Below are 26,036 nucleotides of genomic sequence, written 5' to 3' on the forward strand. Positions count from 1 at the left end.
ATCTCCGAAGCACCATCGTGATCACCATCGTCACCGGCGCGACACCTTGATCTCCATCATAGTATCATTGTCGTTTACGCCATCTATTGCTTCTACGACTATCGCTACCGCTTAGTGATAAAGTAAAGCAATTACAGGGCGTTTGCATTTCATACAATAAAGCGACAACCATATGGCTCCTGCCAGTTGCCGATAACTTCGGTTACAAAACATGATCATCTCATACAATAAAATATAGCATCACGTCTTGGCCATATCACATCACAACATGCCCTGCATAAACAAGTTAGACGTCCTCTACTTTGTTGTTGCAAGTTTTACGTGGCTGCGACGGGCTGAGCAAGAACCGTTCTTACCTACGCATCAAAAACCACAATGATAGTTTGTCAAGTTGGTGCTATTTAAACCTTCGCAAGGACCGGGTGTAGCCACACTTGGTTCAACTAAAGTTGGAGAAACTGACACCCGCTAGTCACCTGTGTGCAAAGCACGGCGGTAAAACCAGTCTCGCGTAAGCGTACGCATAATGTCGGTCCGGGCCGCTTCATCCAACAATACCGCTGAACCAAAGTATGACATGCTGGTAAGCAGTATGACTTGTATCGCCCACAACTCACTTGTGTTCTACTCGTGCATATAACATCAACGCATAAAACCTAGGCTCGGATGCCACTGTTGGGTAACGTAGTAATTTCCAAAAAAAAATCCTACGCACACGCAAGATCATGGTGATGGCATAGCAACGAGAGGGGAGAGTATTGTCTACGTACCCTCGTAGACCGTTAAGCGGAAGTGTTATGACAACGCGGTTGATGTAGTCGTACGTCTTCACGAATCGACCGATCCAAGCACCGAACGTACGGCACCTCCGTGTTCAGCACACGTTCAGCTCGATGATGTTCCCCGGGCTCCAATCCAGCTAAGCGTCGGGGATGAGTTCCGTCAGCACGACGGCGTGGTGACAATTATGATGTTCTACCGGCACAGGGCTTCGCCTAAACTCCGCGACGATATGACCGAGGTGGAATATGGTGGAGGGGGGCACCGCACACGGCTAAGGAACGATCCGTAGATCAACTTGTGTGTCTATGGGGTGCCATCCTCCCCCATATATAAAGGGGGAGAGGAGGAGGGGGCCGGCCTAAGGGGAGGCGCGCCCTAGGAGGGGAAAACCTACTCCAAGTAGGTTTGCCCCCTCCCTTTCCTATTCCAAGAAGGAGGGGGAAGGAAGGAGTGGGAGAGGGGGAAGGCAAGGGGGGCGCCGCCCCCCTTTCCTTGTCCTATTCGGACTCAAGGGGAGGGGGCGCGCCTCTTGCCCTGGCCGGCCCCTCTCTCTCTCCACTAGGGCCCATCAAGGCCCATTACTTCTCGGGGGGGTTCCGGTAACCCTCTGGTACTCCGGTTTTTCTCCGAAAATACCCGGAACACTTCCGGTGTCCGAATATAGCCATCCAATATATCAATCTTTATTTCTTGACCATTTCGAGACTCCTCGTCATGTCCGTGATCACATCCGGGACTCCGAACAACCTTGGGTACATCAAAACTTATAAACTCATAATAAAACTGTCATCGTAACGTTAAGCGTGCGGACCCTACGGGTTCGAGAACTATGTAGACATGACCTAGAACTATTCTCGGTCAATAACCAATAGCAGAACCTGGATGTTCATATTGGTTCCCACATATTCTACGAAGATCTTTATCGGTCAAACCGCATAACAACATACGTTGTTCCCTTTGTCATCGGTATGTTACTTGCCCGAGATTCGATCGTTGGTATCCAATACCTAGTTCAATCTCGTTACCGGCAAGTCTCTTTACTCGTTCCGTAATACATCATCTCATAACTAACTCATTAGTTACAATGCTTGCAAGGCTTAGGTGATGAGTATTACCGAGAGGGCCCAGAGATACCTCTCCGACAATCGGAGTGACAAAACCTAATCTTGAATTATGCCAACTCAACATGTACCTTTGGAGACACCTGTAGAGCACCTTTATAATCACCCAATTACATTGTGACGTTTGGTAGCACACAAAGTGTTCCTCCGATAAACGGGAGTTGCACAATCTCATAGTTGCAGGAACTTTGTATAAGTCATGAAGAAAGCAATAGCAACATACTAAATGATCAAGTGCTAAGCTAACGGAATGGGTCAAGTCAATCACATCATTCTCCTAATGATGTGATCCCATTAATCAAATGACAACACATGCCTATGGTTAGGAAACATAACCATCTTTGATCAATGAGCTAGTTCAAGTAGAGGCATACTAGTGACACTATGTTTGTCTATGTATTCACACATGTATCATGTTTCCGGTTAATACAATTCTAGCATGAATAATAAACATTTATCATGATATGAGGAAATAAATAATAACTTTATTATTGCCTCTAGGGCATATTTCCTTCAGTAATCACCTAAGTTAAAAACACTCCGAGTGGAGAGCAATCCTCCCACTCAGGAGCTTAGCTGCGACCCCGTAATCGCCTAAGTTATAAACACTCCGAGTAGAGAGCAATCCTCCCACTCGGGGACTTAGCTGCAACCCCGTAATCGCCTAAGTCACAAATATGCTCTGAGCTCCGCCACAAATACAACGTGCGCTCCATCCCAATCCGCAAGGATGACGAGGTGTCGATCGAACATCACCTCTGAGCTACGCCACAAGTACAATGTTCCCTCCCTATTCGTGAGGACGACGAGGCGTCGACTGAGCACCACCTCTGAGCTACGCCACAAGTACATTGTACTTTCATTCAGCAAAGGTTGAGAAGACCAAGTCCACTCGGAACCGAAAGACAATCAGAAACAGTCTAAAAACAGAGCAAAAGCCATGATATTCAAAGAAATCCAAGTTCAGATAAACCCTGCAAAAGTTCAGAACTGCAGCGGACAGTAGTACTCAGGCATCAAGCCTGAAAGAGTTTTACGATTACATAATCACTCGGCATTCTGAGGCAAATAAGGGTGGGCGTAATGCTTTTTGGTCACTCATCAGGAGAAGGGATTGCTGGATCACAGAAACTATAAAGATCAATGTTGCCTGTGATGTGAGTGGCAGCTTCAAGGAAAGTGTCCATAAAGGACTGAAAAGTGTGCTTCTTGGTGTTCACCACCTTGAGGGCCGCCAACTTGTCTTCTCTGGCATCCTTGCAGTGCACTCGGACCAGCGACAGGGCAAAGCCAGCGCCACGGTGAGCGGATGATTTCTTCCATTCTTGCACTCGGCTAGGAATCTGATTCAGTCGAGTCATCAACGACTTGTGATCTTGTGAAAGTTCCGCCTGAGGCCAGAGTTCAGCATCAACCCGATTCATCACCGCCTTCAGTCAGGCAATATAAGCAACAACACTGTCCATGCGTGATTCCAACCGCAACATCATCTTTAACAGGACAATTGATGGGGTCGAGACCCGCCTCGACCCGCCCAGTCTCAGCCTCAAAGTCCTGACAAAGTTCTGCACAGTCGGAAAAATGGTGAGTCAATAGTATGACAAGGTGTATCAATCGATAGCAGCAAATCAGTCGAACGATAATACCTTCAAGCTTCAGGACCAGTTTTGCAGCAAGTTGTCCCAGATAGGACTCCAGCTCGCCCTTCTTGACTTTGAGGTTTCCAAATTCATCGGTTAAGTTCTCCTTGTATTTCTTCAGTTGCTCGACCTCCCGGTTGGCCTCAGAGACGGCAGTCTTCAGCTTAGAGTTCTCCTCTTCCAACTTGCTGACTGAAGCCAGCTTCTTGTCCGCAAGCACTGTCTTCTCTCGTGCCTCCTTCTGGGCAGCAGCAAGATCCTGATCCTTCTTCTCTAGAGCCTCCTTCATTTTCTCTAAAGAAATAACATTCTTCAGATGAGCTTGAAGTTGACGGTTTTCACTACGCACATTTGTTGGAGTGAAGTCACTCGGTTCAAAGAGACTAAAATGAGAAACACAGAGGAGTTCGAGTCACAAGATGGACAGTTGACGATCAGTTACCTCCCATGATAGCTGCTTCATCCTGGGCAGTCTTGAGATTCTTCTTCGCCAGTTCAAGATCAAGATTGAGGCTGATTTGCTTCTTGTTCAGCTCAGAAAGTTGAGCCCCAAGATCACAAGACCTCTGTAGTCAGTGAATGAGATATATCAGTCGACAGAAACAAAAGACAATCACAGTGAAAGTTACTCTAAGACTACCGCCGAATCAAACATTCAACAGTAGTCTCGGGGACTACACCTAGTGGGTGCACTTAGCGTGCCCCCACTGGTTCAGTTCAATACTCAGCATGGTCTGCCCAGCATGAGTTCAAAAAAAAGAACAAACATAAGAGATTCTCAGACCCCAATCGAATGCCAACAGTCGACCGTGGTCTCGGGGACTACACCCAGTGGGTGCACTCTGCGTGCCCCCACTGGTTCGGACAAACACTCGACTCAACCTAAGTCGACTGAAGTGGAGGACCTATTCAACTCTAAGACAGACACACCCTAGTGGGTGATTGGATGTGAAACACAGACCCATGATAGTAGATGCACATATGGGCAGCGAAGCAACAACGGAAGTTTTCATTATTCAAAAAGATCAGTCGGGAATCAACTAACCTTGGCATTCGTTTGCAGAGCAATGCTGGCATTATAAGCCACTTGACTAGCCTCGTGCACCACCTTCACCTGCTCCATCACAAGATTCACCTGGAGAAGAGCCTCCCTGGCGGCACTTGGCGAGTCATCTGGAGTTTGGTACGTAGCAAAGAGCGATGGTGCCAAGGCAGTCGAAGCAACCACTAGGTCGGATGCATGGAGTTGTACCGGAGTAGCAGGGGTCTGGGCAGTCGACCCTGATGGGAGATAAGTCGACAATGGGTTAGCAAAAGTGATGTTGGTCCAAACCGGATCTCCGGATCGCTCGACCACTGTCTGAAGCACCAGAGTCGACTGAGGGACCTGAACCTCATGCGCTTTCCCGCTTGATCCCTTGCTCCCCCTCCTCCTCTCCCTCAGAGGAACTTCTTCGTCATCATCATCTGGAAGCACGACAACATCTCGTGGAGCTACAACAAAGAGAAACATTAGAAATTCAACCGACCGACATCTCAATCGACAAGAATAGATTTGAGTCGAGCGGACTTAGTAGCTCTGGAGGTGGCCACGTCGTCGGCTTCCTCGTCTCCTTGGGCCTTGTCAACGTCCATATCAGTCACAGCGGAGGTAGGGCTGGAGAAGTGTACTATCCATTCGATCAGAATAGAAGAGTCAGTCAGTGGAAGAAAACACAGAAAGAACACTCACCCAGAGGCAACAAGTACATCCATCTTAATCCTGGGCAAAGTCTTCCGAGCTTTTGGAGGAAAAACCTTGGGCTGCTTGGCGACTTTCTCTGTTGGCTCCGGAGTCGAAGTCCGAGTAAGGTTCTGAGTTTGGGTACCGGAGGCCACGGTCTTACCGCGCCCGCCCACCGGGTCATGGAGTAGTTTGGATCGATGCTACGAACAAGGTGGTGAGTCGACTGTCTCTTCGTCGTCCGACTCGTCGCTCTCCTATTCGTCCTCGTCGTCTGGAGATTGCCAATTGCCACTCTCCTCCGCGCTGTCCTCTCCTTCCTGGTCCTGCTCCAGAACTTGTTCGCCATTGGGCATCGAGTACATCTTGGTATAAACCTACAAGAGAAGAAGTCGAGTGAAAGTCAGTCGGATTCAAAGGCAGTCAGAAGATGTACGCAAATACAGTCGGTGGCAGAAACCGAACCTTGTCTGGTTGGTTGCTGTCGCTGAAGGGGTCGACTTTCCTGGCGTCTCTGGGTTAGTCTTTGTTTCTTGTGATACTCCTCAACCACTGGGCCACAGACTTGGCCAGTACTTCCTTTGGATGAACCCATGCAGTGTCGTTGGCTCCAGAATACATCCACATGGAGTGGTCGCGAGCTTGGAGCGGTTGGATCCGCCGACTGAGGAATACCTCCAGTAAATCCATGCCGGTGATGCCTTGATTGATCAACTGGACCACCCTCTCAACAAACATGTTTGTTTCCACCCTCTCTGCAGTTGTCACTTTTAGTGAGGAAGGGGTCTGAACACGATCGAAAGTGAAGGGAGGAAGTCCAGTCGACTAACCTGGAGTTGCAATGTCCTGGCAGTAGAACCAGGTCGACTTCTAGCCCCTGACCGACTCAGGAAGGGTCATGGAAGGGAAAGAGCTCCTCTTCCTATTCTAGATACCCAAACCCCCACACATCTGGATAACGTGTGTTTTCTCGTCACTCGTGTTTGCTTTCTTTACCGACTGGGAGCGGATAGTGAAAATGTGCTTGAAAAGACCCAGTGCGGACGACAACCTAGAAAGTTCTCGTGCATGGAAACGAACGCAGCTAGGTATGTGATGGTGTTGGGAGAAAAGTGATGGAGTTGGGCTCCGAAGAAGTTCAAAAAACCCCAAAAAAAGGATGCGGAGGGAGTGAGAAACCACGGTCGACATGGGTGGCGAGCAAAACGCACTCACCCGGTCGCGGCTGCGGCTTCGTCTCCCCCTCCGGCAGCCGCACAGCGCCATCAGCGATTAGACCGGACTCAGCCAGCTCATCCAAGTCATCCTTCCGGAGCGAGGATCGGATCCAATCACCCTGGATCCAACCCGGCGGCAACGCCGACCACGACGACGACCCCTGATTCTGCTTCTTGCTCTTCATCGCCCCCGTCGCCTTCTTCGCGTGTTCCAGCGCTGCCGTCTTGTCCTTCACCATGGTGGTGGAGCGGCGGCGTCGAGAGCGGAGGAGCCGGATGCGATGGAGAAGCAGAGGAAACGGGGATAAATTGGACGCGCACAGTGCAGACGCCTCGGCTCCGTCGCCTTATAAAGGCCCACTTCCGAGTGGCTAACGCGTGGGCCCAAGCGATCCTATCAAATCCCGCAATAGTCGCGCGCTGGAACATGGTGGAAAAGGTGGCGTGGGGATCGAGGTGCTCCTGTCTATCCATCCCACTTACCACGGCACGCTCCGTCCCGCGCACTTCTCCGAAAATTCAAATCCCGTGAGATCCAGGATACACCATAACCAATCGCGCCAAAGATTCCGCGCCCAAAAACAACACTCGACGGATGATGTCAGTGTCAAAACCGGCGGATCTCGGGTAGGGGGTCCCGATCTATGCGTCTTAGGCTGATGGTAACAGGAAGCAAGGGACACAATGTTTACCCAGGTTCGGGCCCTCTCGATGGAGGTAAAACCCTACTTCCTGCTTGATTAATATTGAAGATACGTAGAATACAAGAGTAGATCTACCACGAGATCGTAGAGGCTAAACCCTAAGAGGTAGCCTATGATGGTATGATTGTAAATGTGATCGGCCTTCTAAGACCATACTCTCCGGTTTATATAGACACCGGAGAGCTAGGGTTTACATGGAGTCGGTTACAAGGAAGGAAACATAATATCCAGATCACCAAGCTTGTCTTCCACACAAAGGAGAGTCCCATCCGGAAACGAGCCGAAGTCTTGAGTCTTGTATCTTGACACTTCTATAGTCCGGATGATGAATATAGTCCGGCTGTCCGGATACCCCCTTATCCAGGACTCCCTCAGTAGCCCCTGAACCAGGCTTCAATGACGATGAGTCCGGCATGCAGTCTTGTCTTCGGCATTGCAAGGCGGGTTCCTCCTCCGAATACTCCAAGGTTATTATCGAACACGTAGGCCGTGTCCGGATCTGCAAAATGATCCTCACATACCACCGTAGAGAAAATGATACTTCAGCTGACAATTTTTTGATGACGTGACATGCCACTAGAGCTAGGTCATTATTCGAACCGTTTTTCACAACCAGCCACACCGCGTATTGCGAGGCGGTTTCCTTGACACGTCTTGTCAAAGCAGAGATCGTGTCCCCTTATCACGGGATTCTCATCAATACAGGTATGGGTAATCCCCCCGTTCCATCAATCGTGGCGCTTGGGAAGTAAGCGATTCTCAACAGGCTAGTGGGGAGGCACACCGCTTTCGTCGCCTCTATAAAGGGATAAGAGTTCCCCATTCTTACCCACGCCTTCTTCCTCCCTCGCATACTCTCGCCCCCTCAAGCTCCAGCGCCCCACCCCAGGTTTTCTCCGCACAGTTAGTCATGTCCGGAGCAGGAGGCAAGTGGGTGGCTTCCACCGTGACGGAGAAGAAGATCATTAATCTCCGGGCGGCCGGATACTTGGCCGCAGATATAGCGCACCGGCTACCAGACGAGGGGCAGGTCATTCCAACTCCAGGACCCCACGAGAGGGTCGTGTTCCTGGTCCACTTCATCCATGGACTGGGGTTTCCACTTCACCCCTTCGTCCGCAGGCTCATGTTCTACTACGGGCTAGACTTTCATGATCTAGCTCCGAACTTCGTCCTCAACATCTCGACATTCATCGATGTATGTGAGGCTTTCCTCCGCATCAAGCCTCATTTCGGCTTGTGGCTGCAAATCTTCTGCGTGAAGCCGAAGATCGTGAGTGGCCAATAAGCGGAGTGCGGAGGAGCCATGGTGGGCAAAATGCCTAATGTCACCTGGCCTGAAGGCTGCTTTGCAGAAACCGTGAAGGGGTGGCAATCGAGGTGGTTCTACATCACCGAGCCACGCGACGCCAACTGGGCGGCGGCCCCCGAGTTCCGATCTGGAACCCCTATGCGGCTCACCTCCTGGGAACAGAAGGGCCTGCTATGGGGCGAATCTATAGAGCTGACCGGACTCATCAACTGCATCAAGGGCATGAAGGACAAGAACATTAAGCTTGTCAACGTGATCCAAGTTATGCTCATTCGCCGGATTCTGTCGTGCCAAAGGCGGGCACTTAATCTGTGGGAGTTCGACCCGGCCGAACACCAGACGCTTCAGAGGCTCTATGGCATGAAGCACAAGGACGCGTGGAAGGCGCTATTTAAGGCCTCCGAAGTACCTCCTCTTATAACTGAGGACCGCGGGCTCCACGCCGCACGGCACCCCACCCAGGTGAGTTCTCAGGCCGCCACTGGGTCCGGTTCTTCCCAATGTATTTATGGAAAATTCCTAAGTGATTGTGTATATTCGTTTTAGGAGTATGTGGAGACAGCGGAGCGGATCGACAGTCCGGCTCCATTGCCAGAAAGCCCAGCCAATGATCTTCTGATGAAGATGTTGGTCCCGGCACCTATAAGGGGCCGGAGAAGAAGGCCGATAAGAAGGCCCCGGGGACCCGAAAGGGCCTCCAAAATAAGGTTGCGCAAGCCTCGTCCGAAGATGACGAGGCGCACTCCTCCCCCGAAGGGGAAGGAGAAGAACAAGAAGAGGCCGCCCCGTCCAGAAAGGATGGGGGGCCAGAGACGGCGAACCAGGGGGGCAGGAGAGGCCCTCGGCGTAAGGCCGTCATACCCTTGTCGTCCGATGACGACGAGGCAGATTCCTCCCGCGGAGGCGAGGAGGAACAAGGAGAAACACCACCTCCCCGCGCTGGGGGAGGGAAGAAGAGGAAGGCTGCCCCGGTGGGAGAGACTAGGACGTCCAAGAAGGGAAAGGCATCCCTTCCGGACTACTCCGCCACCGCCGCCGATAGCGAGGAAGGGTGGCTGCCCAGGAAGAAGCCCCTTGTGCGACCATAACTGTCCGCACTCAATCGTAATTTCACTTCATAGTATTGTTTATAATGCCGAACTTGTATGCAGTCCGGCTAGGGTCCATCCCGAAGTGTCGTCTTCGGACGGGTCCTTGAGTGAGTCCACAATGAACTCACTCCCGACGGCCACGTCTCCTTGACCTGCGGACGACACGGAGGTGTTGTCCCGAAGGCTCCCAACAATGGCGGAGGTGGCCCTGGAGGCGCCTCAAGGCGGCGTCCCAGATGTCGGACTCGCGGGGTTCAAGGTCCCCGCGGATCGTGTTGATGAGAGCCACGGTAAGCCGGGCTCTAAGACAAACACTTCTGGAGCCTTCAGTGGTTCCGGACTTAGGCGGGCAGCCCCTCGTTATGGAGGGAGGGCCGTCTATATCAAGGAATTCCATTGCACCCCAGGCGCCGGATTGTCTGCTGGAAGCGCTTCGCGGCGCTTCCCTAGGTGAAGAGCACCGTACTCTCATGAGTGCGGTGATTCAGAAGGTTTCATCCGCCAAGAGCGGACTGACCGAAGACTGCACCAGCCTCCTAACAAGCTTTGAGGTAAGCAATAAAAATATGTGAAGTTACCACCCGATAGGTAGTAGCCCCTGATGCTCTGTTTGGTGTTTGGAAAGAAAAACCAAACGGAGGGTCAATTATAATCCGCAGGAGTCTGACAATAATTTTGAATGTAAATAAACAGGCTGTGTTGCTGGCCGCTGCTGCTCGCATGGCCGAAATCGCCGGCCTAACGCAAGATTTAGAGCGGGCACAGGGAGAGCTCGGCCTTGCGAGGAGGCAGCTCGAGGAGAGCAAAGGTAAATGATTCCCCTATCTCCTATAATGAATAGTAAATAAAATTTGATTATGCTAACAACGAGACGTCGTGATATGGTAACAGAGGCCACCACCAAAGTGGCGTCTCTCAAGAAGGCGTTGTCCGAGGCCGAATACAAAGCGGCCTTGGAACTCAAGGAGCGCGAAAAGCAAGAGGCCCGAGTGGGCGAGGTGCAAGAAGAGCTCCGGGATCTCGGCAAGAAGCTCGAGTCTGTGGAGCGGGAGCTTGAAGCAAAAGAGGCCGAACTGGTGAAGGCCCTTAAAAATACAAAAGACGCCAAGGCCGAAGCCGACACGGCTCAGCAAGAGATCCAGGAGGCCAAGAAAATAGCGGCGGGTAAGAAAATTTTTATGCAAAGCAAACATGTGGAGGAGGCGTTTCTTTTACTTACTCGAATCCAGAGTTCTCCAGGGGCATTCGCAGACCTGCCATGCAGCATATCAGATGCTGCGGAGTTCTACCGTGCCCAGGAGGGGAGCTCAACGGAGAAGTTCTTCTGGTCTCAGTATGCTGGGGCCGAACATGCAACGCCTCTGAGTGACCAACTGAAGCAGTTGGTCGAACTCCACAAGGCAGCCGAAGTGGCTATGAGAGATCTCATAGTTCGGATATGGCCTGGCGAGCTTCTGCCCACCAGCTACTTCGGCCTGATCAAGCGGATGGTGGATTCCTGTCCGCGACTGGAAGTCATCAAGCGATACTTTTGTATTGAGGGTGCCCGCCGGGCCCTTGCCCGCGCCAAGGTGCATTTGGGAAAGCTGGATGCGGAGAAGCTGGTGAAGGACGGGCCGCCGGAGGGCAATCCGCATCACGTCCCCGAGAAGTATTATGATGGCATTATGAAGGGTGCTTGCCTCGTGGCCGATGAATGTAGCAAAGACATAATTTTCGAATGAATACACTTATGTCATGTTTGTAAATTAAAGACGAAGTTACTTGCGCTATGCAGCGCTTTTGTGATTTAAAATATTACCTTTTGTGCGGCTGTTTATCAGAATCTAAAAGTAGGCCAGTCGTCGGCTTCCGCCCCGTGTAACTAGTACTGGGGTGTTCGTGGAAAACCCGGACACTCTTTGTCCAAATGTTTGGTCCCTTAAGGAGGTGTCCAGCGCAGCGAACCAGGCAATTGGACTATACAGCTTTATAACCTTCACTTAGCCATAGAAGTCTATGATTTTAAATTTCGGCGAAGCCCCTAGTATCCGGAAGGCCGAATTGGGGCACTATACACGCCTATATTGGACAAAGCGAATTATCGCCTAAGGCGGAAAAATCTTTAGGGATTTTAAAACCTCTCGAACAGCGACCAGCTCTCGCCACATCATGCCGGACAGTTTTGTGCTTTCTCTACTGAGGTGCTCGTCCGGAAAAACCAGGGCACAATCGCAGTAGTTCTCCCTGCGCTACCTTAGCCGATTTAACGGAACGTACGGTACCAAAATAAGGGAGCCGGGCTATCCCAACTGTAACCCAAGACATGATTCAGAGCTGATGCATATAATGCTATAAGTTCGGGGTGCCGCACTGTTGAAAGTGTTCGGACTTGTCTTGCCGTATTATGGGGCGCTATAAGAAGCCCCTGGCAAACTCAACGTACCAAAATGTACGGATGCAAAATCAAATAAACATTTATAAAAAAATGCGAAAAAACTGCGCTGTATATTGTCTCCCATTGATAAATAATACGTTTAAGCGTATGTTTACAATGAATGCATTACGCGAAGATAAATAGGATTATTTGACATATCCTATCCAGGAGCAGGCTACGTACAGATAGATAAAGCAGGAACAATGATCGGGAATAGATTCCACCTGGGTGTTTCCTGGTGTGCCTGAAGCCTGTTACCTCCTGGGTTTCCTCTCCTTTGTAAGTCCGATAATCCGGCTCTTCTGGAGAAGCTGCACTAAAGCGATGTCCTTAAGGGTAAAAGGAAAGGTTACGAAGCAATACCGTACTGTTGACTGGCCGCGGATACGCCTCCGCCTGTGCCCATGAGTGCGTAATTGTGTACGCGTGGCATGAATGCTGCTTGGGTGGGACTTGGGCGAAGGCCAGACTGCTAGTCATGCTCTTGACGTGCCTGCTGATCCTGTTGTAGGGTGTTCCGCCCTTGCTTGACGGAGCTTGAGGTTGTCGTCGCCGGATTGGTGGTTTGCCAGAGTAGGCCGCATTGTACTTCGGCCGCAAGGGCCGCAGTGTGTTCCTCTGTACGGAGAGAGCGGTCCATATTCCCGTTGACTGTTATGAACCCGCGCGGGCCTGGCATCTTGAGCTTGAGGTATGCATAGTGTGGTACTGCATTAAATCTAGCAAATGCGGTTCGCCCGAGCAGTGCATGGTAACCACTACGGAAAGGGACGATATCGAAGATTAGCTCTTCGCTTCGGAAGTTATCCGGAGATCCGAAGACCACTTCCAATGTTATAGAGCCCGTACAACGGGCCTCTACTCCAGGAATGACACCCTTAAAGGTGGTTTTGGTGGGCTTAATCCTTGAAGGGTCGATGCCCATTTTGTGCACCGTGTCCTGATAAAGCAGATTCAAGCTGCTGCCTCCGTCCATAAGGACTCTTGTGAGGTGAAATCCGTCTATAATTGGGTCTAAAACCAATGCGGCTGAGCCGCCGTGACGGATACTAGTAGGATGATCCCTACGATCAAAGGTGATCGGACAAGCTGACCATGGGTTGAATTTGGGGACGACTGGCTCCATCGCATATACGTCCCGTAGTGCTCGCTTCCGTTCCCGCTTGGGGATGTGGGTGGCGTAGATCATGTTGACCGTTTTCACCTGTGGGGGAAATTTCTTTTGCCCCCCCATGTTCAGACGCCGGGGCTCATCGTCATCGTCGTTGTGCATCCCCTTGTCCTTGTTTTCAGCATTTATTTTGCCGGTCTGTTTGAATACCCAGCAGTCTCTGTTGGTGTGGTTGGCTGGCTTGTCCGAGGTGCCATGAATTTGGCACGAGCGCTCCAGTATAAGGTCCAGACTGGACGGTCCTTGATTGTTACGCTTGAATGGCTTCTTCCGCTGACCGGATTTGGATCCGCTGAATCCGGCATTGACCGCCGTATCCTCGGTGTTGCCGCCATTGTTCCGTCGCTTGTGTCTATTGCGCCGTGGCTTGCCGTTGTTGTCCTGGACATCTGAAGTTCCAGAGTGTGGCGTAGTGCTACTGCGAGCCAACCAGCTGTCCTCGCCCGCGCAAAAGCGGGTCATTAGTGTCGTAAGAGCTGCCATGGACTTGGGTTTCTCCTGGCCGAGGTGTCTGGCGAGCCACTCGTCACGGATATTATGCTTGAAAGCTGCCAGGGCTACGGCGTCCGGACAGTCGACTATTTGGTTCTTTTTAGTTAGGAACCGAGTCCAGAATTCCTGGCTGATTCTCCGGGCTGTTGAGTAATGTGTCTCAAGTCATCGGCATCCGGAGGTCGCACATATGTGCCCTGGAAGTTGTCAAGAAATGCATCTTCCAGATTTTCCCAACTGCCAATGGAATTTGCGGGCAGACTGTTTAGCCAGTGCCGGGCAGGTCCTTTGAGCTTAAGGGGAAGATACTTGATGGCATGTAGATCATCTCCGCGGGCCATGTGAATGTGGAGAAGGAAATCTTTGATCCATACCGCGGGGTCTGCGGTGCCATCGTATGATTCGATGTTTACAGGTTTAAACCCTTCTGGGAATTCATGATCCATCACTTCATCGGTGAAGCAGAGGGGGTGTGCGGCGCCTTTATGCCGGGCTATGTCACGATGCAGTACGGCTGCGTCTGACTGGTTGTATTCGGCCCGACCGGATTTGCTGTTAGCGTATCCGGTATGACAGTCATCGTCATGTGCTCCGGCGCGCCCCCGTGATCCGTAGATCGATCTTGGTTGTCCTGCGGCGTTAGCCAGTTTATCGCGCATGTCCTGAGTATTGCCCCGGGCCATAGTAAACCGGTGCGGGGGTACAGGCTGGTATTTTGGCTGATATGCCATTTTGTCCCGACCTCAAGGTGGTCGGTCAGCCGTGGGGTGCTCGAGTCCGTATTCCTCAGCTGCCAGGACTTCTGTCCATCTGTCTACGAGCAGATCTTGATCAGCTTGGAGCTGCTTCTTCTTCTTCTTCAGGCTTCTCGCAGTGGCAATAAGCCGGCGCTTGAAGTGCTCCTGCTCTGCGGGGTCTTCGGGTATGCCGAACTCGTCGTCACCGAGGCTAATCTCGTCTTCGGAGAGGGGCATGTAGTTGTCCTCCTCCGAATACCCGTCCGCCACCTGTTCATCTGGGCTGTCATGCCCGTCTTCCTGTTCAGCCTGCTCGAAGGCAGGCTGTTTGGGGTTGTATTCGTCGTCGGCATCGTCCGTATTGTTATTGTCTCCGGTGCCGGTATTGCCTTGGCGGGGCTTGGAGCGGCGCTGGCGACGCCCATGCTTTGCTTTCTTCTTGGAGGGGTTATCCTCCGTTGCCTCATCGCCATTGGTTTCTTTCGGAGTGTCCACCATATATATATATATATATATATATATATATATATATATATATATATATATATATATATATATATATATATATATATATATATATATCATACGAAGAGGTGGTTGTCCACTGCCCTGTGAGCGGTGGCCCCTGTATGTCTCCTGCATCGTTGTCCATACCGTCGATGTCTTCAAAGTCAAAGTCGAGTACGTTGGTTAAATCATCGATCGTGGCGACAAAGTGGGTGGTGGGTGGGCAGCGAATTCCTTTGTCGCCTGCTTCCCACTCAGGTCGGACATAGTTCAGCCCAGAGCCTCCTGCCAAAGAGAGAGACTTCAATGAGCTCAGCATGTCGCCGAAGGGCGAGTGCTGAAAGATGTCCGCAGTGGTAAACTGCATTACCGGAACCCAGCCTGGCTCAGCTGGCTCGAGAGTGAGCGGACCAGGGCCATTAGCCGGATACGAGTCCGGGGGCCCAGGGTTACATGCCTCCACTGAGGTGGGACCCGTGTTCAGCTCCACCGCCGATTAGTGTGCGGCCTGCGGGGCGGGGTCCAGCCCTCCGTCCATAGGCGACGCAACCTGCCCTAGATTTAGATCCGGGGCTGCTTAGGGGATGATGTCCCGGGCACTGTCCGACATCAGGTCTAGGCCGTGCTCGTCGTGGCTGTCCGGCGCTCCTGGCACAGGCCCGAGCCCGTTGAAGATCAAGTCTCCGCGGATATCTGCCGTGTAGTTCAAGTTTCCGAACCTGATCTGGTGGCCAGGGGCGAAGCGGTCGATCTGCTCCAACTGGCCAAGCGAGTTGGCCCGCAGTGCGAAGCCGCCGAACACAAAGATCTGACCGGGGAGAAAAGTCTCACCCTGGATCGTGTTGTTGGCGATTGAAGACGCCATCAAGCCTCGAAGCGACGACACAGAGGAACTCTCAATGAAAGCACCAATGTCGGTGTCAAAATCGGCGGATATCGGGTAGGGGGTCCCGATCTGTGCGTCTTGGGCTGATGGTAACAGGAAGCAAGGGACACAATGTTTAGCCAGGTTCGGGCCCTCTCAATGGAGGTAAAACCCTACTTCCTGCTTGATTAATATTGAAGATACATAGAATACAAGAGTAGATCTACCAAGAGATCGTAGAGGCTAAACCCTAAGAGCTAGCCTATGATGGTATGATTGTAAATGTGATCGGCCTTCTAAGGACCACCCTCTCCGGTTTATAGACACCGGAGAGCTAGGGTTTACATGGAGTCGGTTACAAGGAAGGAAACATAATATCCGGATCGCCAAGCTTGTCTTCCACGCAAAGGAGAGTCCCATCCGGACACGAGTCGAAGTCTTGAGTCTTGTATCTTGACGCTTCTATAGTCTGGACGTGAATATAGTCCGGTTGTCCAGATACCCCCTTATCCAGGACTCCCTCATATGATGCTATAAATTCACTCAGCAACTTTTGAATTGATCAAGGCGACTGAAGCGAGGCCGAAGTTCTAACATGAGCCTTCCGTCTAACATAAGTACTTGTGAAGCGCAAGGATCGAAGCAAGATCAACTTCAAGCTTCTTTTCACTCGGACCTCAATCCAATCGAGCGATAATGATGATGGTACAGACCTGGGGTAGGGTCATAGGCCTGACCGATACGTCCTACCCAAGGTCACTGGCCTAGAAGCAAAGAAGCTCAAGAGACAACAGGAAGTACCCAAAAAGACGTCGAGTGCAATCCACTCGACCAATCAACCACTCGGGTACCCCTCCTTCACGAAGTCACACGACGAGTCAACCACTCGACCATACAAGAAACCACTCGACCTATGAAGACCGGGAGTCACTCAGAACAGCAACGGGCAAGCATTCACTCCGTAGTCTTTAAGGTCATTTAAGGCACTTAAGGCTGGCATTACCAGTAACGCCCCAATCTTTATGTACATTGAACCCTCTGTAACGGGAGATGGCTGGGGTCCTGGCGAACTCTATATAAGCCACCCCCCTCCCTTGGCACGAGGGTTCACACCCCCTGTAACACACACACTCATATAATCTAGTCGACCGCCTTCGGGCACCGAGACATAGGGATTTTACCTCCTCCGAGAGGGGCTTGAACTCGTAAACACTTGCGTACAATCTTGCCGTAGCTAGGACCTTACCTCCTCATTCGTAGCCCCTACACTTACTACCAGACTTAGTACCACGACAGCTACTCCCTTGTCTGATATAATATGCCCCAAATATTCCAATGTCTGCTGTCCAAATGAACACTTGCTCTCTTTCACATAAAAGTTATTTTCTCTGAGAGTAGTTAACACTTCCCTTAGATCCTACAAGTGATCCTCTAACGTGAAACTAAACACAAGTATATCATCCATGAACACCAGAACTCTTTTTCTGTCCTTTTTTCTGCCAGGAAACAAGAAATTCATCATACACTGAAAAGTGACAGGTGTTGTTGCTAGACCAAAAGGGATTACTTTGAATTGGAATTGTCCATCATGAGTTTTGAAAGCTGTTTTATGCTCATCCTCATGCAGCATCTTGATCTGGTGGTATCCAGCTCTTAAATTTAGCTTGGAAAACCATTTGGCCCCTCCCAGCTCATCTAGCAGCTCATCTATTACAGGTAACGGAAATCTGCTTTTAATTGTGAGATCATTCAACTTCCTATAGTCCACACAGAATCTCCATGAGCCATCTTTTTTCTTTACTAATAAAACTGGTGAGGCAAAAGGACTTAAGCTCGGTGTGATCAGCCCTGCTTTCAACATTTCATCTACTTGCCTTTCAATTTCCTTTTTTTGAAGGGGAGAGTATCTGTATGGTTTGCTGTTTACACGGACAGCTCCAGGTACCAGATTGATCACATGGTCTATGTGTCTGTGAGGAGGTAGTGTTTTTGGCACACTAAACACATCAGAGAACTCCTGTAATACCTCTTTAATTGGTGTAGCAACCCCATCCTTTGCATTCTTTTCCCATACTGGTTGTATTAAAGCAACTGCCATAATGTCATTTCCTTTATCTCACTTAACCACTTGCTCCACTGGGATTTCCATCAACTATTTGTTTTCAGCTGGTAACACTCCTTGCAGTTTCACAGCTTGTCCTTAGTAATCAAACTAGATCCATTTTCAGCCCATTGACATTGCATCACTCCCCATTTCTCCAACCAGTCCATGCCTAATATGATATCATATCCTCCCAGCTACAAAACCCTCATTTCATTAGTGAAATTGTGGCCCTGTATCCACCAAGTCAACTGTGGTACATATCTAGAGCACTGTAGCAGTTCACCATTTGCCACATTCACTGACAAGGGTGCAGGCTAAGTTTCTGATGTCAACTTAACTCTGTCTAGTAGAGCTTGATCCACAAAGGTGTGAGTACTTCCTGAATCCAACAGTATCAGCACCACCTGGTTCCCAATCAGTGCCCTAAACTGTATAGTCTTGGGATGTGAAGCTCCAGACAGTGCCTATACAGAAATAGTGGCACACTCCTCTTGCTATTCTTCCAACAATGCATCTAAGACAACATCAGAAATGATTTGATGAGGATCTACACATTCTGTTGCTTTCAATTGGGCAGTACTATTATTAGTGTTGTTGCATACATGTCCAGGACTGTATTTTTTCCCACAACTGTAGCATAGTCTGTTTGCTCTCCTATACTCTTTCAACTGTCTGGCCCTCCAAAGCTCACCTGGTGCCACTGCTGATTTACCTTCCTGCTTGTTATATGCTCCTTTCTGTCCACTAGCTCTACTGCCCTTACTCTGGCCCATTTGTCTTTCCTGAATGAGAGCATATAGTGCAGCCTGGTGGACTAATTCTGGCAACTGCATCTCCACTCCAGCTCTCAAATCCTCCTTCAGTCCCATGATAAACCTGTTCACCAGCAGAGTATCACTTATAGACGGTTCATACAGCTTGATGTTATACACTAACTAATGGAACTTGTTTCTGTACTCCTTAACAGATCCCCACTGTTTTAGTTTCATCAGCGACTGCAGCAGCTCCCTGTGAACATTAACATCAAATTCGGCCAGTAATGCTGCACAGAACTGCTCCCAGCTCGGCCATCCTCCTCCTTGTTTATAAGACTGAAACCAGTGTGCAGCATTGTCCACTAGATGCAATGATGCTGAAGTGACTCTGAAACCGTCAGAAATATTGAACAACTGAAAAAATGTCTCGCATTGGTCTATCCAAATCCTTACCCCTGTCCCGTCAAATTTTGGAAAATCCATCTTCGGCATCCAGTTCCTCTTCCCCGTCTCTTCCTCATGCATCACATGCTCTCCTTGCTCACCACTTGGGTACGGATTGGTTTTGTCGCGGATGGCTCCTTGCTGTGGAGCCCAACGCCGCGGGAGCGGCTCCAAGCAGTCCCTCGGACAGCGGAGTCCCCTGAGGCGCTGCGCCTCCCCTGCCTGCTGCGGCGACGGTGCTCTGTTTCGCCGACTGCGCTTGCTCTTGCTGCACCTTGCCCAGTGTGTCGCAGGAGAGATTTACCTTGACTTGCACTTGATCGAGGCGCTGCGACTACTCCTCCAATTTCGCATCCAGCGCCTCCAATCGGTCGCAAATCTCTGCCACCTTGGCCAATCTGCTCTGCTTCGCTCGCAGCTCCGCAAATTCCTTCAACATGCGCTCCTGAAACAGCTCCATTCCGCGTGTGATGTGCTTCGTCTGGGCGCTCGCCTTGAACGTCGTCGTGTCGTTCCTCTCTGAAGCAACCCACCTCAGGTCAGGGATTACACTGATCGAAACCTAGGATGATCGGAGACCGTCGCCTCGGAATTTGCTGGGTACGCTCTCGAGATTAGCGGAACCGAGCCACGGACCGGTCGCTCTAATACCAGATTGTCACACCCTTGCCTTTGGCCGAAGGAGGCCGACGGATTTGGGGTTCGCCGCCGGCGAGATCGGGCAGAGGAAGGGGATCAGCAGGAGAGATAGATGCGGACGCAACTTAGAGAGAGAGAGGCGAAGAGAGAGAGAAGTGAATTCAAATTTCATTTCAACGATACCCTACACGGTTTCACACGGCCAGCTTATATACGCTGCCCTCGTTACAATCGGCCCACGGCCCGCTACACTTACCTAGGCCCACACATGGCTGGCCAATCTATTCAAACCTCCCGCCAACACTTTACGCCTTCGTCTTCTGAATACGACTTCCACCATGTTTGACGGTTAGTGACAGTATCTCCATAGTGACACAAAACAGCTTGACCGGTTGATCAGGACAAGAACAAATAGGGGAAGAGCCGAACAGAGCAAAGTGAATTCACTGGGAACGCGGGGTCAAAAAGAAAATCAATGGAAATGATGCAGAATTCACTTCAAGAAGACCACTTTCCTTTTGTCATAATAACTCTGCCATAAGTTGTTTAATAAGCACACAGCGGCGCAAATCTGCAAGCCAAGCAAGTACTACTTGCAATTGACAACAAGTAATCAGAAAATCAGGTTTCATAGTCAGGCTTGAGATCTGCAGATGCATGCATTATGATTGCTCAGAGGGCTATCGCGTAGAAGCAAAGTACAACGTGAACAAAAGGTTGATCCCATGATCTCTCACACATAAGATCACGAAATGCAATCAACACAACACATGATTATAGACCACGCTAACCAAAAGAACTGTAAGCTTGTAACCACTGTTCGTCGTTTTCATTCAATCTCGTACAACATCGTACAAATTTCGACAGCGAATGCTTGCCACATTGCCATATTTGATGATCATCATAAAAAACACCACTGATCCTAACACCATCATCTCACCGTCAGGACAACATCAAGGCCCAATGTTCACCACTTACTCACTCACTGTCTATACAACAGAGACACAAGCACATACACTTACACCAGCTAGACAAAAAAATTACACCTATAAACCATGAATTATTAAAGCACCAACTTCTTCTGTCTGTGACATTGCTATCCCCTCCCCCAACAAAAAGAATAATGATCCACAGTAAAACGCTAGTAAACTGGACAAATTTAATCAAAGAATCAGAGACCACCATTTGCAATCTCCTTCATTCTTCCTTGCTCCTCCTCCCCGATCAGAGGCGATCTGGCAATCGTGTTGTCGTGGCTTCTGGGAGCAGCCAGCCATCTTAGCCCCTCCATTCCGGGCACTGGTCGGCTGGCCGGGTGTTCTGCGTGCCGGCCTTGATCGGGCACGGCGCGTACACCGGCGGCACCATGCAGTTGTACATCAGGCAGAGCGAGACGCCGGAGGGGAGCGACGACGACGGCGATATCTCGATGCCGGTGAGGAAGTTGTGCTGCAGGTACAGCAGCTGCAGCCCACCGGTGCCCACCAGCTCCTGCACCAGCCGCGACGGCACATCGCCGGTGAACCGGTTGTTGTTCAGGTACAGCTGCCCAATGCCCGCCAGGAGCGGCGACAGAGGCCCCCAGAACCGGTTGTAGCTCAGGTCCACCACCGGGATTGTCACGTCGCTCGTCGGCTGGAGGAGGCCGGAGAAGAAGTTGCGCTGAAGCTGGAGCACGGAGAGCGGCAATGTGAAGACGGACGCCGGGATAGGCCCCTGGAGCTGGTTCATGCTGAGGTCGAGGTAGTTGAGCCGAGTCAGCCGGGGCAGCACAAAGTCGACGTTCCCGGTGAGACGGTTCGCCGCGAGCGAGAGGTACTGCAGCGAGCCCGGCAGGCCGGGCACGCCGCCGGAGAGGGCATTGTGCTTGAGGTCCATCCGGAGGAGCGGCGAGGAGTCCGGGAACGACGGGATGCCACCGGTGAGCTGGTTGTGGCAGAGGATGAGGTTGGTGATCGACGGCAGCGACGCAATGGACGGTGGGATGGCGCCGGAGATCTGGTTGAAGCTGACGTCGAGCGTCCGGAGGTTGGACAGCGCGCCAATGCCGTCCGGTATCCCGCCGGAGAGGAGGTTCTTGCTGACGGCCAAGAAGCGGAGGTTGGAGCAGGAGGCGAGGGAGGCCGGGAGCTCGCCCTGGACGCGGCCGGGCACGAGCGAGAGCTCGGTGAGCGCGGACATCCGGCCGAGCGCCGGGTCGAGCCTCCCGGTCAGCCCCGGCGACCCGGCCCGCGGGTCGCCGAGCGCGAGCGCCGACACCCTGTTCCCGTCGCAGTACACCCCAGGGAAGCCGCAGGGGTCCGCCGTGAAGTCCCAGGCGTCGAAGAAGGCGGAGCCCGGCATGTCGTCGAGCGACCTCCGCACGGCCTGCAGCGCGAGGAAGTCCACCGGGTCAAGAATGCCCTCCGCTGCGAGCGCCGCCGCCAAGAAGAACACCACCACGACAGCGCCGAGCCGCGCCATCCCCCAGAAAGCGCCTCGGTTCAAGCTTGCAAATGGAGCGGGAGGCCTTCTGCAAGAAGGAAGAATTAAAAGCACCGATCAACCTCGTGGCGGGAGAGCGAGCTTGCGGCGTGGGAATCTTTAAGGTGGCGCGCCGTCCTCCCCTTCTTTAAAGGCGCGCGGTGCGGCGTGGGGGCGGCGCTGGGCGTTAGCGGCCTTTGCTGCTGCTCCCGTGAGGGGAGGAATGGAGCACGCACGCAGCCTCTCTCTCTCAGCCCCCTTTCTCGTGGAGGAATGGAGATGGCGGTGCTGCGTGAGCGCCTTTAATGGGGGCGTGGAGGTGGGTGGCGCGCTCACTCCACTCCACTCCAGCCGGCCGGCCACGACGGCAGCAGTAGCTCGCAGGGGAGGAGTAAGAAACTAGCGAGGCGGCGGTGGCGCAATGATGGTGGCTTGGCGAGGACGGATTCGGTCGGAGGTGGAGACGAAGTGGTGGGAGTAATCAACTCTGCTCCGCTTGGCTTCCTCTGCTCTCCCTTTCTCTCCTTCGCGAGCACTCGCCCACTACCTGTCGCGTTTTTTAGTGGCTCGGTGGCTCAAACGGCTGTCCGAGCCTGAGGCTCGGGTGGGGCCGCGCGTACGTTCGGAGGGGATGACATGCGGGTCCCGCGCTCGTCCATGTGGCTGTTGGGCGGCATGAATGCCTCCGGCCTGGGGAGCCGAGATGGTTCTGCGGCAGTAAAAAAACTAGCTGTTGGCGATACGTGAGAGCGAGATTCATCCGTGGTCCGGCCTCAGGTCGGTCCGCGTTCCGTCGGGCCCGCGTGTCAGTGACGGTGGTCGGGGGGGTTGCTGGATCTACCTGCGCTGTTGGCGTTTTTTCTGAGCTGGATGGGTAGTACTGGGGTTTAGGAGGGGGAGAAGAGGACGCGGCCATACGGGTTTGGTGCGTGTACTGTAGCTGCTCCTCCAGCTCCGCTGTGGTGTGTGTGACTTGTCAGGTGCGGTGCTCGTGTGTCTGTTTTGTTCGTGTCGTTGGATCTAACGTGAGTAAAAAAGAATTGGCTTGCAATGTTTTTTTTTATTAACAAAATGTGTGATGGAAGGGAGACATACGGTTCTGATGAGATGGTTATAGGCATTGCTTCATAGTTTTGTGTTTGCATAAGCTAAGGCAAGAGGCGGAAATGAGTGACACGGGTGATGGCAAATTTGAATAACACTTGGTTGGTTGATCTACAGAGCTTGTAGGTAGATGCAGGACACACCGCATCGGACACAGAAGTTGCTATCGCAAAGATGACAGGATCCCAGATGATTCCCAAGATGTGCAGGCATGTCCACGCAGCCACTATCCACATCATCGGCGCCGTTCACTCTGCTGGGTTCCTTCAGGCTTACCCTTACCCAAAGTGTACGCGCAGCTTTGGTGGCTGGCGAGAACGTGCTCATTTTTTTACCTCTACGGGACCAACACGACCAGTAGTGGCCTGCTCCACTATGTCAGAGGCAGTAAAGTTAACGCAGCGGAACAGAGCGATTAACCAGAGGCAGTAATGTAACAGTCAGAGATGGAGTTGTTGCGTCGTTGGATTTTTGTGGTCTCGCTTCTTCTTCCATGGAGCATCATCGCCGTCCCGACATGGAAGCACGGCCGAGTGGGACGATTGACCTGGCGCCCCCCTGAGATCGGAGAAAATGGGACGTGCGGGGCCAGGAAAACCAACGGTAAAAAGCAAGTGGACGCCGAGATGCAGCGCCGCGTGGCGACGTGATGAACACGTGCGGCCACGGTCACAGTGACCGATTCACGCTCGCTGGATTTTTTGGCTAATTGCGCGTGGACTTTAGTGAGTTAGGGCACTGTCGCGCATCTGATTACTGAACGTTCTTACTATTAATTTCGTTCGTGCGACGAGCTGGGGGTGTTCTTTTTATCGCCACGACGGGGCCTCTCGGGGCACGTAGGCGCGCGGCAGCACGAACTCTCAAACTAAGGTACAAGAAAAAGAAAAGCTTAGAGCATCAGGCCAGTACCGGATTTTTTTACTTGTCCGTTTTGGATGGTCATCAGGGACTGTGAGTGCGAGGAGAATGGTATCGTGTCACGTAGGAAAACGCAGCTATATATACACCACTAGTCCTAAAACTATTCGAGGAGTTTCAAGTTAGCTCCTTTTCGAGGTGTGTCAAGTTAGTTCTAAGGCTAGTCATAGTGGGGAGTAACTTAGACTAGTAACATGCATATGTTACTAGTCTGTGTTACTACATTCATAGTGAGAAGTAACATATAGTTAGTATCATGCAAGCCAACATTTATTAAGATGTAGACTCATTTTGCCTTGGTACTATGTGTTATGTTACAGCAACATATTATGTTACTCCAACCATCTCTCCCCTCATTAACTACATGCCACGTAAGCAAATTTTTCTTAGAATATGTTATGTTACTTGCTAAGTTACTCCCACTATGACCAGCCTAATACTATAAAAATATATATGTGGATCCTAAAAGTTTGTGAAGTGTGCCACATACAGTCCTATCCACGTATTAGAAGAGAAAACCTTCTTGGGGGTGGGGTTTGTGCACACACAAAAAAGTCACATGGCATTGGTCAACATGCCACCATGCAAGTATATGATTAACTTGTGTTGGATAGAACCGCGGGTGACACACTTGGCAAACTTTTAGTAACCAGATATGCATTTTCACAGTATTAGGACTAACTTGACACCTTTTTTTTTTGGAAAAGGAGGTTAAAGTTCCCAGCCTCTGCATCAATTGATGCATACGACCATCTTTATTTATTATTCAGCATAGGTCTAACAACAACATCAAGCAACTCAAAGCCATCACTCACACCTACAAAACTCGATAATATGGAGTGCTCTCACTCCCCACATCTAAAACCGGTGTCGTCGCCGATCCATCTACATAATGTATCGGAACGAATAGCCGGTGCAGCAGACCTAAAGCGTATACCACATGCACACGTTTTAGAAGCCGTCATCATCATTGGACCGCTGGCCCATCTTCAGGAGAGAGATCCGCATCATCCTTGCTAGTCCGTCCATCCGTTGACGCCACCATGGCGCCCAACGGCGCCACCGCCCTCGCTCGTCCATCTAGACGCGAAGATTCTGGAAGATCTGTTGTGCATAGCACCTGCCGACCAGGCATGACACATTGTAGCACCTGCCGGCTAGGCATGACTTGACATCTCCACCAAAGCTCCATGCAAGACGAAGCCGCTCCACATCCTGCCTTTGTCTTCCAGCGCTGCTCCATTAACGATGCTCCCAAGAGAGAAACGACACCGTAGTACCACCATTATCCGATCTGGAAGACCAGATCCTAGGGTTTCCCCCGGAGCAGCACGAGTGGGTCAACAGAAGTTACATGACAATGCCTTCATCAAGGTAACGACGCAGAACGCCGCCATCGCCTGCCATCGGCTCGGTTTTCACCGGCAACCCTGTCTTCCCGACTAGCAGTCGGGACTAGATGACGGATCTCGAGATCTGGTCATCTAGCCTCAGGCCGACCACCTCTGACGGAGGAGATAGCTACCATCGTTGGTTGCACTGGCCAGCAGATCTGACCAAAGGCGCCACCGAACAGTCCACTAGGCCCTCCATGCCGCCGCTGCCGATCCGACGCCCGATGGCGCAACGCCGCCGACCGCAGCTACCGCCCTTCGTGGTACAGTGATGCACCGCACCTGCAGCCACCGCCGCCCAAGGCAGGGCCGACCACCATGTCGCTGCCTGCCACAACCATTGCCACCGCGACGCATAGATTGGATCGGCCGCGCCGCATAGATTGGATCGGCCGCGCCGCCACGCGTTTAGGGGCACCACACCACCCCTAAG

General features: G+C 51.6%; 1 protein-coding gene across 1 annotated transcript; it reads right to left on the minus strand.

Moving 5' to 3' along the window:
• Positions 1 to 20,521: 20,521 nt before the first annotated feature.
• On the minus strand, positions 20,522 to 22,704 carry LOC119342951 (LRR receptor-like serine/threonine-protein kinase FLS2). The gene has a single exon (XM_037614221.1). It carries the CDS (start codon positions 22,182 to 22,184, stop codon positions 21,000 to 21,002), a length of 1,185 nt encoding a protein of 394 aa, XP_037470118.1. The 5' UTR covers positions 22,185 to 22,704; the 3' UTR covers positions 20,522 to 20,999.
• Between the last annotated feature and the right edge of the window lie 3,332 nt (positions 22,705 to 26,036).

This window comes from Triticum dicoccoides, chromosome 1B (genome assembly GCF_002162155.2).
Source record: "Triticum dicoccoides isolate Atlit2015 ecotype Zavitan chromosome 1B, WEW_v2.0, whole genome shotgun sequence".
Lineage (NCBI taxonomy): Eukaryota > Viridiplantae > Streptophyta > Magnoliopsida > Poales > Poaceae > Triticum > Triticum dicoccoides.

Excerpts from the sequence above, each read along its gene's own strand:
- LOC119342951 (XM_037614221.1), bottom strand. The coding sequence starts at position 22,184 with ATGGCGCGGCTCGGCGCTGTCGTGGTGGTGTTCTTCTTGGCGGCGGCG.